The sequence below is a fragment of the Macrobrachium nipponense genome, chromosome 6 (assembly GCF_015104395.2).
Source record: "Macrobrachium nipponense isolate FS-2020 chromosome 6, ASM1510439v2, whole genome shotgun sequence".
In the NCBI taxonomy this organism is placed as follows: domain Eukaryota; kingdom Metazoa; phylum Arthropoda; class Malacostraca; order Decapoda; family Palaemonidae; genus Macrobrachium; species Macrobrachium nipponense.
This window is the reverse complement of record NC_061108.1, coordinates 99,926,555-99,942,816: the sequence shown is the minus strand read 5'-3', so window position 1 is coordinate 99,942,816 and position 16,262 is coordinate 99,926,555. Positions and strand designations below refer to the sequence as shown.

General features: G+C 44.4%; 1 protein-coding gene across 5 annotated transcripts in view; it reads left to right on the top strand.

Annotated features, from left to right (window-relative positions):
- LOC135216709 (coronin-7-like) overlaps positions 1–16,262 on the top strand; it is a 502,494-nt gene that overhangs the window by 367,318 nt on the left and 118,914 nt on the right. For 4 of the 5 annotated variants that reach the window (XM_064252162.1, XM_064252161.1, XM_064252160.1 and 1 more), the window contains one exon: positions 9,255–9,344. In XM_064252162.1, the coding sequence (XP_064108232.1) occupies positions 9,255–9,344 (90 nt within the window). Of the gene's footprint in view, positions 1–9,254; positions 9,345–16,262 lie in introns of those variants that run through there. The other variant, XM_064252164.1, reaches the window with a different exon arrangement.

The window sequence follows — 16,262 nt, the reverse complement described above, 5'->3', positions numbered from 1 at the left end:
CGTCCCGGACGGCTTTGTCCCTTCCCACGTGTTTCATTGTTTCGTGCTACTCTCGGTCTTCTATACCGTTTGTGATCGAATGATTTAGCAGTACATGTTTATTACTGTGGTTATGCATTATTGACGTATTATTGTGATTATTTATCCTTTTATTAACACGGGGGTTCTTTTAGAGTTCGCACGAGCTCGTAGCCTACATCGCTCCTTTCAGCTCAGAGTTCATGCATGCATGTTCTTTTGTAATTAGGTCTATGATAGGCTCCATATAGGACTTAGGTCCTTTCTTTTTGGTCCTGAGCTACCCTGGTCACCGCCCTACGTTCCTACGTATCAGCATAGGCCAGCTGCTTTGAGTCGCTATGTTGCCCTCCCTTCTTGGTTGGTCCGACCCAGCTTCTCCAGGACTATTCTTTCTCTTATCCTTCGATTTTCTTCCTTCTCCCCTGTGTTTTGTTAGGATGTTATTGTATTCATGCTTTTTGAGACGGTTCAAGCTGGCCTAGGCCACCTCTGATCGCATGGTCTTTCTCACCGCGTGGCTCACTCCACAACCGAGAAGAGTCCAGGCGATCACCATGAGCCACCCAGTGTCAGTCCCCCACGCTTACTCCCCCCTCCAAGGGGGGGGAGATACGCTCGTTCACATTGTCCCTGGCAACCGATCCGAGCTCCCTCCCTTCTTCCCCCCCACCACACGGGGGATACGGGAGTTAGCTGGAGGACATGCGGCGCTGGCTTGGCTCACACCGCTCTCATCATAGAGTCCCCGGGGGGGGGGGGGGGGGGGGGGTTCCTTGTCTGGCCAAGCCTCGGTTGGCCACCAGGCTCTGTTGCGCTCGGCTCTCCTAGGTTCTCAGGCCGAGCTCTCCTATCCCGAGTCATCACCCTTCCCGCTCCGGCGGATCAGGGCTCCGGCATCGCCAGACCCCAAGGCCAGTGACTGTGGGAAAGCTCCGGCATCTTTTTATACTTATTACATGTTTACGTTTTTTCTTTACATCCATTAGTCTAAGTTGGCGGAGACCCCGCTCACCATCCGGGTTTCACCACCTACTTATTCTAATTTTAAGTTTTTATGGCGGAGTTATCCACCCCGCCACCAATTATTGGTCCATCCCTGCTCCCGCCGTCCTAGTACTCCTCGCTCCGGGGTATAGGTTAGGTACTACTGTCTCGGTGATATTTTGTTCTCCAGCAACGCCGGAGACACACTGATTCAAGTTTTACCGACCCTATCGGACACTCACCACGTTACACGCCAGAAGAGCAGGTAGAGACTAAGCCTTGAAATTGTCTATGAACTCCGGTACACTCCGGTGTTATGATATATCACATCATGGACTAAGTCCAGAAAGTTAGTGTTGATACTTATGTATCATTTCACTTACAGGCCACCCACTGTATGGATTCGGGCTGCAACGCCGTACTCCAAGACCCCTGTGGGCACAAGGTCTGCCGGACCCACGCTACCTGTGCGATCCGGTAAGGCGATTTGGCGGTTTGGCACCACGAGAGCTGCACTATCTGCTACGAGCTAGTGGATCAGGTCTCCTCCGGAGTAAGTACACCTCCGGATACTAAACCTTGTCATATTTAATTCATTGACCAATACAATTCGTGATATATCATTTACTATACATATTTTAAGTTTATCTTAAGTAGCCTTAAGTATTAATACTAACCCTCTCTGTCAGGGTGCTCAGGCGGTCAGGGACGCCGCTCAAACTACTTTGAAGGCCTGGGTTGGTGGCTTCGGGTGAAATGTATCCAAGGGGCAACCATACATTTTGTCCAAGGAGATGGCCACCCTCATCTTCCCCGGCGGAAAGCCAGCCTCCTATGTGGACCCGGAAGTGGCGGCTCCTCTGATCGCCACCATTCAGGAACAGGTCGCTCTGGCTTCGGAGGAACCTGCGAACCAGGAGGTCCAGCAGGAAGTAGCAGCGCTCGATCTTGACCTCGAGCCCATGACGGTAGATGCCGCAGGTAGGGATGTAAGTGAGGCAGGTTTAGTAGAGGCTCAAGGTCTCCCCTTGAGCCCATCTAGAGCTTCTTCCCCTACTACTACTTCTACTTCTTTCCAGGGATTCACCGGGGATGGGCAGTCGGTCAGACCGAAGTCCGCCCAGGTGATCCCTAAAGTCAAAGGGAAGCGTGACTATAAAACGCTTCCAAAGACTCTGTCTAAGAAGTCAAGTTCTGGTGGCACTCGGAAAACTTCGGCTCACCATCCCGGAGGGAAGAAGCCTAGAACAACTTTGTACTCGAAGGGCTCCAAGTCTAAGTCTTCTAGGGACAAGGCTCAGCTCTTCCCTGACCCTGAGCCTTCAAACTCTACAGGAGCCCATCCCAGGACCCCCAAAGAAAAGGTGGAACCAGCACCTTTCGACCCAGACACCTTTACTGCTAATATTTCGGCCAATATTATGCAGCAAATGGGTAGTCTGGTCGAGAACTTGATCCAAAACAAGTTCCAGGAGATGTTTACGCAAATCTCATCTTCTTCGGAGTAGTCGGGCCAGTCAATCCGAGCCATTTCGGAAAGACTGGTCACTCAGGAAAACCTCATCGCAGGTCTCCGAGAGAACCCCGCGACAGGTCTTTCGCAGCCCGGCATGGTAGTCCAAACCATGCCGGACTCAATGACTCCCCCCACTTTCACAGCAAGTAATCCCTGGAGGATTTCTTCCCACGCTCCCTTCATGCTGACGTTGGAGGGCTGTGGAACTCGAAGGCTTGAGGACTTCGAGTTCCATCCGGCAGGTCTGCAACCCCCCCCTTCATCGGCTATGCCCGCCTTACGGAAGCGGCCATGAGGAGAGAGGACAAGATCCCAAAGGAGATGGTCATCCTCTCCCAGGATCAAGCCCAACGTGAATGGCTTAGGAGCCTGGAGGAATGGGAGTGCATCAATACCAGGGTCCAAGCTTTTAAAAGTGCATTCACAATCTTCACAGTGGACGCGGAAACGCCCATCCCGTTCACTACGAAGGTAGCGGAGTTCACGATTCAGGCCGCGATGAAAGATGAGCCAATGCCGCAGCTCTGGGAGATGGAACCTACATCGCTCCTGCTCCCCAGAACAGAAGATCTATGGTTGGATCTCCCGGCCACCTTTTCGGTCGGGAAGCTCAAACCAGACTGTGCCATCTCGCAGTTTAGCGAGAGACTTCCCAGGCTTCCGGATAGCCTCATCCAGGCTGAATTTGACGCCCGAATGAGATTGTCCAGGTCCCTCAATACGCTTGTTATGACGGAGGTATCGGCTCTGATCTACGGAGATGAGCCGCTATTTAAGATCATAGCAAAGTCACAATTGCATACAATGCAGTGTGACTTGTATGATTTCGTTATAGCAAGACGGATTGTCGGAAGCATGTCCTGGCGGAGGCCACCATCTGGCACGAGCCTAATAAGCTCTTGGCTGCTTCAATCTTGGGTGCTGATCTCTTCCCAGAGTCAGTAGTGAACTCAGTTCACTGCGAGGCAACCAGACTCAACCAGAGTCAGAAAGTTCGCTGGGGATTGACCAGCAAGAGAAAATCAGAGTCGGCCTCATCAACTAAGAAGTCCAAGAAGCCTAGGAAATTCCAGCCTTTCCAGGCTCCTCAGCAACAGGCAGTGATGCAGGCGGTTCCGGTATCACGTACTGCAACCGTCTACCTCCAAGGCACAGCCTCAACAACAGTTTCTGCTGGTGGCGCAACCACAACACGCGCAGGCTTCAACCTCCTACGCTGTCTCCCCAGTGTTTAAAAGCCAGTCCTTTCAGCCTTTTAACAGGTTCGACAGGGTAGCAGAGCTAGAGGTGCCTTCCGCCAGAGAGGCGGCGGAAGAGCATCCAGCCGAGGTAAGCACTTACGAGGAGGGCATGGGACACGCCCTTCCCCGAACCAGTGAGAACCCTCAGGTAGGAGGGAGACTGTTCCTCTTTCGACACAGATGGATGTTCAGCAACTGGGCACAGAGCATTGTGTCCAAAGGTCTAGGCTGGAGCTGGATCAAAGGTCCTCCTCCATCCAAAACCTTCCATCAACAACCAACAGCGGAATTGATAGAGTACGCTCAAGAACTCCTTCAGAAAGGAGTAGTGTCAAGAGTCAAGCACTTAAAGTTTCAAGGTCGCTTGTTCAGCGTGCCAAAGAAAGGCTCAAACAAACGAAGAATAATTCTAGACTTGTCCCGTCTAAACTTATTCATTCGTTGTGACAAGTTCAGAATGCTGACTATCTCGCAGGTGCGGACCTTACTACCCTGTGGGGCCGTCACCACCTCTATCGATCTTACAGACGCATACTATATATCATGTTCCCGTAGCAAGACACTTCCGCCCGTTCCTGGGTTTCAAACTAGGGAACCAGGCATTCTCCTTCAAGGTAATGCCTTTCGGGCTCAACATAGCCCCCAGAATATTTACAAAATTGGCGGAGACAGTTGTTCAAGAACTCAGGTCTCAAGGAATAATGCTAGTTGCGTATCTGGACGATTGGCTCGTTTGGGCCTCAAGCATCGAGGAATGCCACAAAGCAACGGTCAAAGTAATTAAGTTTCTGGAACACCTAGGGTTCCAGATAAACAGGACCAAGTCCCAGCTAACGCCGGAGTCTCGCTTTCAGTGGTTAGGCATTCAATGGGACTTGAACTCACACACTCTATCAATTCCGTCGTTGAAGAAGAGAGAAATAGCCAAGACAACCAGACAATTTCTCAAGTGCAAGCAAACATCTCGGAGGAACCAGGAAAGAAGCCTAGGCTCTCTCCAATAGACGTTCTGTTAAAAGCAAAACTCAAAGATATAAACCGCGTCTGGCGCTCAAGGGCAAACAACAGATCCCGAGACAAACTATCCACTGTCCCGGCGATCTTACGCAAACGCCTCCGTCCGTGGACGAAGGTAAAAAATTTGTCGAAGTCAATTCCTCTTCAGTTCCCTCCGCCGGCACTATACTCTGTTTTTTTTCATCTGTCCATCCGTCTGTGGTGTTTTGTATGGTAACACTGCGTCCCGGGCTTTAGATAGTTACATTCAGCTTACATTCTACGATTGTAATAATATCCTATTTCGAATATTAACGGTGTAATTCGCATACAGTAAATTATTAAAACACTTTTCAGTTACAAATGTACACCCAGATATCCTTTTATTTACCTAAAACTTACAATTAGCGTAACTATCTAAAGCCCGGGAAGCAGTGTTACCATCAAAAACACCACAGGCGGATGGACAGATGAAAAAAAACACAGTATAGTTATCCACACAGATGCATCACTAAGCGGCTGGGGAGGGTACTCTCAGTACAAGAAGGTACAAGGAACCTGGTCCCTTCCATTCCGCCAGCTCCATATCAATGTACTGGAAGCTATGGCAGTGTTCCTCACCCTGAAAAAGCTTCATCCAGCCAAGAAATCTCACATCAGACTGGTGCTGGACAGTGCAGTGGTAGTACACTGCATCAACAGGGGAGGCTCCAAGTCAAGCCATGTGAACTATGTCATGATAGCCATATTTTCATTGGCAGTCAAGAACAAATGGCACCTGTCCACCACACACCTAGCGGGAGTAAGGAACGTGATAGCAGATGCGCTATCTCGCTCAGTCCCACTCTGTCAACAAGTCCCAGGGCTACAGGTGGATCTCTTCGCCACGGAGTCGAATCACAAACTCCCTTGTTACGTCATTCCCAACCTGGACCCTTTGGCTTATGCCACGGACGCCATGGCTATAGACTGGAATCAATGGAAGAAGATTTACATCTTTCCCCCAGTGAATCTTCTTTTGAAAGTTCTGAACAAACTCAGAACGTTTAAGGGACGCATTGTTCTAATAGCCCCCAATTGGCCCAAGAGCAATTGGTTCCCACTACTACTGGAATTGGGACTCCGACCTCAACGGATTTCCAATCCCAAGCTATCACAACTAGTACAAACGAAAACTGTGTACGCTTCCTCAGAGATTCAGAAAACCCTAACTTTATGGACTTCATGAAGTTTGCGGCAAAAAGGGATGCCAACATCGACCCTCAAAATATCCTATTTTTAGAATCGGATAAACGGGAATCAACCCTACGTCAGTATGACTCAGCAGTTAAAAAACTAGCTATTTTCCTTAGGAATTCTGAAACCCAAACCATGACAACCAATCCGGCCATATCTTTCTTTAGGACACTGTTTGAAAAGGGTTTAGCAGCAAGTACTATTACTACTACTAAATCTGCACTCAAGAAAATCTTCCAGTTTGGTTTCAAAATAGACCTAACAGACTCTTATTTTTCATCTATCCCCAGGGCCTGTGATAGACTCAGGCCATCAGAGAGGCCTAAGTCTGTGTCATGGTTCTTAAATGATGTTCTCAAACTGGCCTCAGACACTGATAATGAATCATGTGACTTTTTACCCCTCCTGAGGAAAACATTATTCCTTTTAAGCCTAGCTTCAGGAGCCAGGGTATCTGAACTGTCGGCTCTATCTAGAGACTCAGGTCATATAGAATTTCTCCCTTCAGGAGAAGTATTACTTTCTCCAGATAGTCAATTTTTAGCTAAAAATGAGGACCCTTTAGATAGGTGGGCCCCATGGAAAATTCTCCCACTTCCACAGGACCCATCCTTATGTCCAGTTACTGCCCTAAGAGCATACCTCGATAGAACGGCCCTAAGATCTTCAGGCCCTTTATTTATGAGTGAAAAGGGTGGCACTATTTCCTTAAAAGGAATAAGGCAACAAATACTATATTTCATTAAACAAGCCAACCCAGAATCCTTCCCTCGTATACATGACATTAGGGCAGTAGCTACCTCCGTTAACTACTTTGAGCATATGAATTTTGATGATCTGAAAAAGTATACAGGCTGAAAATCTCCGACAGTTTTCAAACGCCATTACCTCAAGTCCTTAGAAGCACTTAAATTTCCAGCAGTGGCAGCGGGAAACACAGTTTCTCCTGACACTGCTTAAGTAGTAGTAAGTAGCTTACATCTAGATCTCTCCTTTCTACCTGCCTCACTGACATTCTTGCCGTGGCTCTGCCACCATGTAGCCTTTGTTGTGCCTTGGATGCCACATGTTGTACATAGTTGTGGTGTTTCCTTGTATTTAACTTTAGGATTAATCACACTTTCAGTTACTACATTGTATCTAATTTTAAGGTTAATCATAAGTTACTGTATTTACCCTTAAGTTTTCAGTACACTTGTTACCTAGTTCATAATTTTATTTTTAGATTATACAAATTAACCTTAATTGTTTTTCATTTTTCCTACAATATTCTTTTGTACTCCATTGTTCCAAGCTTTTGTGGCCATTTCTCTGGTACTAATTCACGTAGCGACACGGGCTGAGCCCAGAAAAGGGATTTTGACGAAGGAAAAATCTATTTCTGGGCAAGGGCCCGTGTCGCCCAGTGAAATCCCACCCTTCTCTTGTACCCCCCCTTCTTTGGCCCAAGCTTGGGTGCTAACTCCAAGGATGACGTCAGAGGCGGCAGCAGTAACGGTAGCGGGGAGTGGGCCTTAGGTCGGCTCCTCTCTGGTAGAGGGATTTTGAAGAAGGATGAATCTAAATGGCAAAAGACCCCTGGTAGTGGTTTCACTCGCCCCAGAAACCATACCGACACCTTTAAATAAGGTGAGCGAGCCAGAATATTCTGGAATTTCCATTTTAGCTTTTTTCTCTGGTATGTTAGCAATAATTTACCTTAGAAATGTGTTCTAAAGGGACATTTCACTGGGCAACACGGGCCCCTGCCCAGAAATAGATTTTTCCTTCGTCAAAATCCCTTTTATAGGCCTAAAAGATATTCTAAGTCTTCTGAAATGTAATCTGTTACTAATGTTTTTATTTGCAAAGATTACCTGTTCTTTGAGGAATAAAAGATGCTGCTGATTTTGATTATATGGAGAAGATGACTATTAATTGAAATATCATTAGTATTAACTATCAAGATGTATGGAACACTTGTTTTTCAACTGGTTTAAAATATTATTTTCTTAGTGTAAAGTAAAGAAATCTAACACCTAGGCCTAGGAACAATATCTTGGCTTTGACAAAAAAATACTTGCATATGCGAGAATATTTGCAAGTATGCCATCATTTTTGAAATATTTAAGAATTATAAAAAATAATTATGTATGAAAATCATAATATTCTTCTAAAACATATAAAGTAAATATTTTTAAGATAATTTCATTCGCTAGTCAGTGTAGACCTACTTATGTTACACTGGGTGGTTGTTGTTGCACCGACACTAATGATCCATCACACACGCTCCCCTGACATGTTGATAGCGGTGGGCGCATTCTACTTTTGTATATACATTTTTACATTTTTTTTCAGCACCGAGGTGTGAAAGCAGTCAAATAAGACTAGTTAAAATTTTATGCTTGCTTTTAAAACATTGTTAATGCTGACAATTTTTTTTTTAACATTTGAACTGATGCTTGATGATAACTTCATTTTGGTCAAATGCTTCAGCAATGTGTGAACGAAAGTTTTGAAATTGTATCGATAGAGATTTTTCTGAAATTTGCTACATGTGACATTTTCTTACAGATTTTAAATATATGACAGATTTCACTCTTATGAAGCATATTATGACCTTATTGTATTCAATAATCGTGTTTCCGCATTGAAATAATAGATAGATATAGAGTATGTTAGGTTGCCAGTTAGTAAATTTTGAACGAAATCCTATGGAAACGTGTCGCATGAGATTTGAGCATCACTGTACCTTCAACAAGCATTGATGACAGTCACACACGTGTCAACTTCATCATCAATTCTTAAAGAATCAATTACACACCCCTTTTGTTATAAATTGAAACCTTTAACAATATACTTACATTGAAATCATGCAAGTTTACAGATAGAAAAAAAGAAAAGGAAAATTGAGACAACAAGACCTTGGTTTGCTTTGCCTTTTTTAGAATTAAAAGTGGTCAAGATTTCTGGTATGTATTATAAATGACTTGGTTGAATTTAAAACCTTTGTTATTTACCAGGTATACAAATAAATTTTTATTTAGACAATCTAAGGGTAATGAATTGTTAAAACTACACCTTTGATGAAAAGTATGGCTATTATTAGTATTCTGCAAGAATTATGAAGTATCACAGTCATTTGGAAATATTATGCTCTTATTACATTGTCTTTTGCTTTTATTTGGCTTTTCATTTAGCTTTATGATTGTAAATTTTAATTTTACTTCAAGTGGTGTAGTCTTTTCAGAAAATAAAATTCAGTTATTTTTACTTTTCAGGGTGATAGCACTATATATGCATATGAAATTGGTAGTGATTTTCCACACCTCTTTCCCCTATCACATCACAAGTGTGGTAGTGTTCATCAGGTAAGTTGTTTTCTCCCAATCATTTATGTGACCCTTATTTGTTTCTTCATATACTGTTGCAGCAATATTTTATTTATGTATTATCTGACAATTGAACTAAAAGTAATGAGTTATTGTACAAGATTAATATTAAACGTGAAGGTAGTCAGGATGATATCCATAAGAGGAGGCAAGGCCACAGAGGCTAGCTACTTTATTTTACATCAAGGCAGACTTTATTGATATCCAAACACAGTTTTGTACTTCACATATATGCACTATGCTAGTGACTGAACATTTTTTCCCTCAGTCTCCATCCTTGGTGGGCAATCCCCCTACCTGGGATGTACTCCACAACAAAATCAAAATCACTTAAATCTTCCATCGTTCGCACAATCCTAGCATCCACTCCTTTCATTCTCAGCAGATATATTAGAGGTTGGTGGTCTTTACGTACCACAAACCTCACACCATATGGAAACAGTCGTAAAGCTTTCACACAGAGTCGCAATGCAGCCAACACTCTCACAATAGTCAAGTACTTTTGCTCTGCCAAACTAAACTCCTTACTTACATACGCTATCACTCGATTTCTTTCAGTCCCATTCACCACTTATTTTTGCATCAAACATCCACCCATCGACACTCCACTCAGGTCCATATACACTTCTAACTTACTAGCATCTGCACGATAGTCAGGGTAAGCCAACTACATCTTTCACCATGTCTTCTTTCAATTTCTCAAATGCTTTCACCATCCTTTCGTCCCACCTCACAACTGTACTCTTTGTACAGCCTGTCCATTCTGACAACAGCTTTGCAATTCTGGAACAATCTTCCACAAACTTTCTTCCAAATTCAGTCAGTCCCAACAATCCACGCAACTCTCGCACAGTCCTAGGTCGGGGAAAATTTCTCACTTTTTCCACAAACTTTTCTGCCTTTCGTACACCACACTCACTCACCTGATCACCCCAAAACTCCACCTCATCCATGAACCACTCACACTTATTCACTTTGACTTTCACCCCCACTTCCTCTCACCTCTTCAATACTGCTCGTACCAACCTCTTGTGTTCTTTCCGCAGTCTTGCTCACTACTTAAATGTCATCCAGAAACACCAGCACATTTTTGCAGGGAAAACCACTCAGCACAACTTTCATTGCTCTCTGAAATGCTGCTGGTGCATTTGCCAAGCCAAAACTAAGATTGCAGAACTAATACTGTTTCTTAAGGCCTTTCCACAATAGGAAACATTGTTTGCAAACAGTTTTTACCATGTATGCATTTGTTTCCCATCCAGAATAGAGAACATTTAGTGTTTCTCTGTATATGTATATACTATACATGTTTAATATATATATGTATATATATATAAGTATATATATATATCTATATATATATATATATATATATATATATATATAATATATATGTATATGTGTGTGTATTTTCAGTCCGCCAGAAGCAAGTCAGCTTGACACGCTCCTTTTTCTGAAACTTCCTCACCCATCTCTTTTTCTATCTCTTATCCCTCCTCGAGTGCATTAAAACAGCCAAGTAGAATACGAAGGCTATTGGACCAACAAGCATCATGACATCAACTGAGGTCTGGATAGGAAACATCGCAGACAGTTTGGAAACTGTTTGCAAAGTTGAAAACAAACAATCTTTCCTAGAGTGGACAGGCCTTTAGTAGTTGAGAAAGCAGTTATAGGTCTACAATCCTCCTCCACTGGCATCTGATAGTAATCCCTCACCAGATCCATCTTACTGAACACTTTTTCATCCCATGCATACTGTACACACAGTCAGACACCACACACATGGGAAATCTTTCACTGTCACCTCATTTACTCTTCGATAATCAATGCAGTTTTTCCCCTGTATTCGTGGGGGATGGGTACCAGAAACCCTCCCCCCTCCGTGAATAGCTAGAATCCATGAATGGTTGAAACCCCCATAAAAATGCTTAAAACTGCCTATTTTGCTGGTTAAAACTCATTAAAAACCCACTAAAAATGTTTATATTGGGTTTTTTAATAGTTTTATCACAAAAAGTGTATTTAATTATGAAATAGATAAAAAAAAACTAGGAATTTATGGATGCTTCTCATAGAAAAATACCGTGAATATGCAAATTTTCCGCGAATAGTGGGGGATATGTTCCAGAGAGAAATCTGCAAATCTTTAGTCCGCGAATACAGGAGGTTCACTGTACACATTCGCAGTCTCCCATCAGGCTTTCATACCAGCACAATTGGACTATTCCATGCACTTGTACTGGATTCAATTGCTCTATCCTTTCTAACTCTTCAAACTGCTCTTCAATCTCTCATGTTACCAGAGCCGGGAAATGTTGGGGTCTCTGGTAAATTGGTGTATTGTCAATCAGTCTAATACAGAACTCCAGCAACCTAGCTGTCCCAAATCCTCATCACCTTGACTGAACGCACCCTTTCTTTCCCACAACAACTTATACACCTGCTCTTTCTCTTTCTTGCTCAACTTCTCATTCAGCCTCACCTTTTCCCTAAGTTTTTCTTTACTCCACTCTTCTGACCTTTCTCTTTCAGCCATCACCTCATACCCCTTAACATGCTTACCATACTCAAATCGACTACACTTCTCAAGCTTCCCAACCTATCACCCGGATGTATGCCTCTCCACCTTTTCTTTTTTACATCACCACACATCTGTACACATACCTTTGGGTTTTTTATATCCATAATTCCATCAAATACGTGTGACCTGCCTTATCTTATAAAACACAGAGCTACCATCCACATGAAAATTTCACCCAGACTCTCTGCGTTGACTCCAACATTGGTTCTCCAGCCTACTTTCACACTCCACACACTCCCCAAATCTCTTGGCAATTGGATGTCCTCCATTGCTTACACCTCTACTCCAGAAACCATCTTCAAACTTACTTGTCCATCCTCCTCCACATACAACTTCTCACACTTGTTTTTTTCCCCATTCGTATTTCCACAATGTCTTGCTCTGGGTACACCTTTCCCCTGTTTTTTTAAAGAAATGCATATCCCAGCAACAAATCTTACTTCTCATTCACTCTGTCCATAATTTAAAAACATCCTCCCACAGCCTTATTCCTCCAACCACAACTGTCTCAACAAGCCTGGTATACACCTTCACTTCCAATCCTCAAAATCCTGTTACATATCCAGCACATTCCTGACTCTGACCTACATTTTCTTCTATTTTCTCATAGGCATCTTTGAAAACCACATTTCCACTACAACCCATATCAATCAACGCTTTAAATAGCACTCTACCACATTTTATTCTAACACACAAACAACGATGTACTCGTTCCCCAAAGCAGACGTTTCCACTTGCAAATCCTTCTCTCACATGCAATACATCTATCCCTTCTATACCAGAGGGTTTACTACGGTAAGTCCCCTTCACTATTAGTTTCCCTTGGGTTGTGGTTTGCTACGACTCTGACAGACTTCCTTCACATGACCCTCCATTCCACATCCTTCACACTTGCTCAGAGGGTTCTTACGTGTCCTGGGAAAATGCCCAGTCATTTCACAATTTCCACAGATGACTTCCACTCACACTTACTCTCCTTCCACTCAGGCTTCTCACACCATGTCCCATCTTTATACGTATAGCCAAAACATTTCAACTTATTCACTTATGAACATTGAACCAACATGTGTCCTCTTTTTCCACAGCCAAAACACGGCTCACCATTAACCCATCTGCAATCTGCCTTCACATGCTTAGTCCTTTTACACCTGAAACACTTTACTGCTACTGTTCACACTTCCATTTACTCTACCTACACTTCTACTCCTAAACCTCTCTCGGCTTCTGCTCCAACTTCTTTTCCATTATTCCCGACATTCACTCACACATTCGTTCTGCCTCTGCCCAGTCTCTCTTACATTCCTCCAGCAAGGTTTTCATCACACTCAGTCCCTCACTCGCCACAATATCCTTGTACGCCCCTCCATTCACCACCTCAGATCCAACATGCATCTCCTTTGGTTCATTCTTATCTGCTCTCAGGTCCTCCAGTATCTCCAAAACATCCTCCCAACTCAAGCTTCTTCCTGACCACCGCTTCTGATCCTTTTGCTTTTCATTGAGGATTACCCTAATTTTCTCAGGGATGGTGGCCAAGAACTACCTAAGAAGTTTGTTTTCTGCAATCCCTTCCTCCCCATACTTTCCTCTGGCCAATGCTTCCAGCCCATGGGCATATAAGCCCATTTCTTCTCCAGCCTTCATTTTTGCCTCCTCAAATCCATCGTCCTTCTTGTACACTACACAACTTTTCCTTCTTTTCACCTGTCCAATCACTCACTTTCACCGACTTACACCCCCAGCTCACCCTCACACACTCGTATAGCACCTCTTCAACCTCCCATCCAAGAACTCTCCTAGTTGCTTCATCTACACACTATCATTCTCACCATACTTTTTTCTTCAATACAATCCGAGGAACCTCTCTCTCAGGAGCATCGTTTTAGCCTCTGTCTCCTCTACCTCACTCAAACCTTCAACACTACTACTACTTTAACTCTTCCTATCATCCTCAACTTCTGAGTCTGAACTGTCCCTCAAAATCTGGAACCTGACTCTTTTTTCCTCACACCTCTCCCCTTTTGTGTTTTCTTCTTATGCTCATTTTTTTCTTATTGCTGTCTTCCCCATCACTTCCATACACCTCACTCATACTATCCTTACTCATACTTAACAACTTACCCTTCTTATGGATTTTCTCCTTTGCACCTTTTGCCTCAGCATCCTAACTTCCCTGCTTAACACAGGGCTCAGTCGTAGCCACTTCAGCCAGTTTCTTCACCATCTCACACATTTCCTTATCCATTGCCTCCAAACTTGCAAATAATGTACAGTGGTACCTCAAGATACGAAAGGCTCAACTTACGAAAAACTCGAGATACGAAAGCCAATGCGAAAAATTTAACGGCTCCACATACGAAAAGTTTTCAAGATATGAAAGGTTTCTGAAAGTCCTAGATTCGCCCGGATAACAATTTTGAAACTCGCGCCGCGCGCCGCCATCTTAGTACTAGTAGACTCGCCGCCATCCTCTTGCTCTGCCATTGGTTCCTGATGCTAGTCACCGCCATGAGATCCTTCTCTCCTATTGGACAGCATCCCTCCCATCATGCATCTTGTACGTACGTGGTGGCGTACCTATCTTGGCCTCTTCGTACCAACATCTTTATCGTACGCACACAGCATTCGTTCGGTCCAACGATTTCGTTTAGTAACGTAATTCGTTAGTGATTTCGTTGCAGTACTATTATCGTGTTGTGCGAAAACTTTGTGTAACTTATACGTAAATTACGTACAAGATAACGTAGTCATGGGTCCCAAGAAAGTTGAAATTCACGGAAAGAAGCGCATGCTCTCTTTGGAGACAAAGATGGAGATCATCAAGAAGTACGAAGCTGGTATGCGATTGAGTGTGATCGCAAAGGAATACGGCCGTAATCCGTCGACAATAGGCACCATCCTTAAACAGGAGGATGCCATCAAAGCAGCTACACCGTTGAAGGGCATCACTATTTTGTCCAGCAAGAGGACCCACGTGCTCGACGAGATGGAACGGCTGCTCCTCGTCTGGATAAAAGACAAAGAAATCGCTGGCGATACGGTAACGGAGACAGCAATCGCTATTTTCGGCGATTTGATTGCGCAGGGGGAAGACGACAGAGGGGAAGGGACTTCAACGCCAAATCCAGAGTTCAAGGGTTCGCATGGCTGGTTCGAGAAATTCCGTAAACGGACTGGCATCCATTCGGTGGTGCGTCGTGGGTAGGCTGCCAGCTCGGACACGAAAGCGGCCGAAGCATTTAAGAAAACTTTCGACGAGATGATGACCAAGGAAGGCTACAGTTCTCAGCAGGTTTTCAACTGTGATGAAAGTGGCCTTTTTTGGAAAAAAATGCCTCGTCGGACATACATCACGGAGGAAGAGAAGAAGCTACCTGGGTATAAGCCTATGAAAGACAGGCTTACGCTCACACTTTGTTCCAACGCCAGTGGTGATTGCAAGGTGAAGCCCCTACTTGTCTATCATTCCGAGACTCCTCGAGCCTTCAAGGCCCACAAAGTGCTGAAGGAGAAGCTTCCAGTGATGTGGAGGGCTAATGCAAAAGCCTGGGTAACGAGGCTTTTGCTCACCGAGTGGGTAAATCTGTTTCGGCCCGACAGTGAAGAAATTTTTGGAAGAGAAGCGCCTCCCCCTGAGATGTCTGCTGGTGTTGGACAATGCCCCTCCCCACCCTCCTAGCCTCGAGGAAGATATCCTAGCGGAATATTCCTTCGTTAAGATTCTTTTTCTTCTTCCCAACACCACCCCTCTCCTCCAGCCCATGGACCAGCAAGTGATCGCGAACTTTAAAAAGCTGTACACAAAACATCTTTTCAAGAGATGTTTCGACATCACCGATACCACAAACCTCACCATGTGTCAATTTTGGAAGGAGCATTTCGACATCGTCATTTGTATCTGACTCATCGACCAAGCTTGGCAGGAGGTTTCGAGGCGAACCTTGAATTCCTTGTGGAGGAAACTCTGGCCTGATGCCGTATCCGCCCGAGACTTTGAGGGATTCAACGTGGGCGAAGCTGGTGCTGCAGAGTCCAAAACAGTTGGCGATCCCGAAACTGTATCCCAACCAGATTTGACAAGATCGTTGCACTCTGCAAGTCCATGGGGCTGGTCGTCGACGAGGACGACATCAACGACCTTCTCGAGGAGCACCAAGAGGAGCTTACGACGGATGACCTGAAGGAGTTGGAGGCCATGCAACATAACGTCGTTCAAGAGGAGTTCTCTAGCAGCGGCGAGGAAGAGGAGGAGGACCCTATGACAACGGCAGAAATTAAAGATGTTCTAGCCGCCTTTCATAAAGTGCAATCGT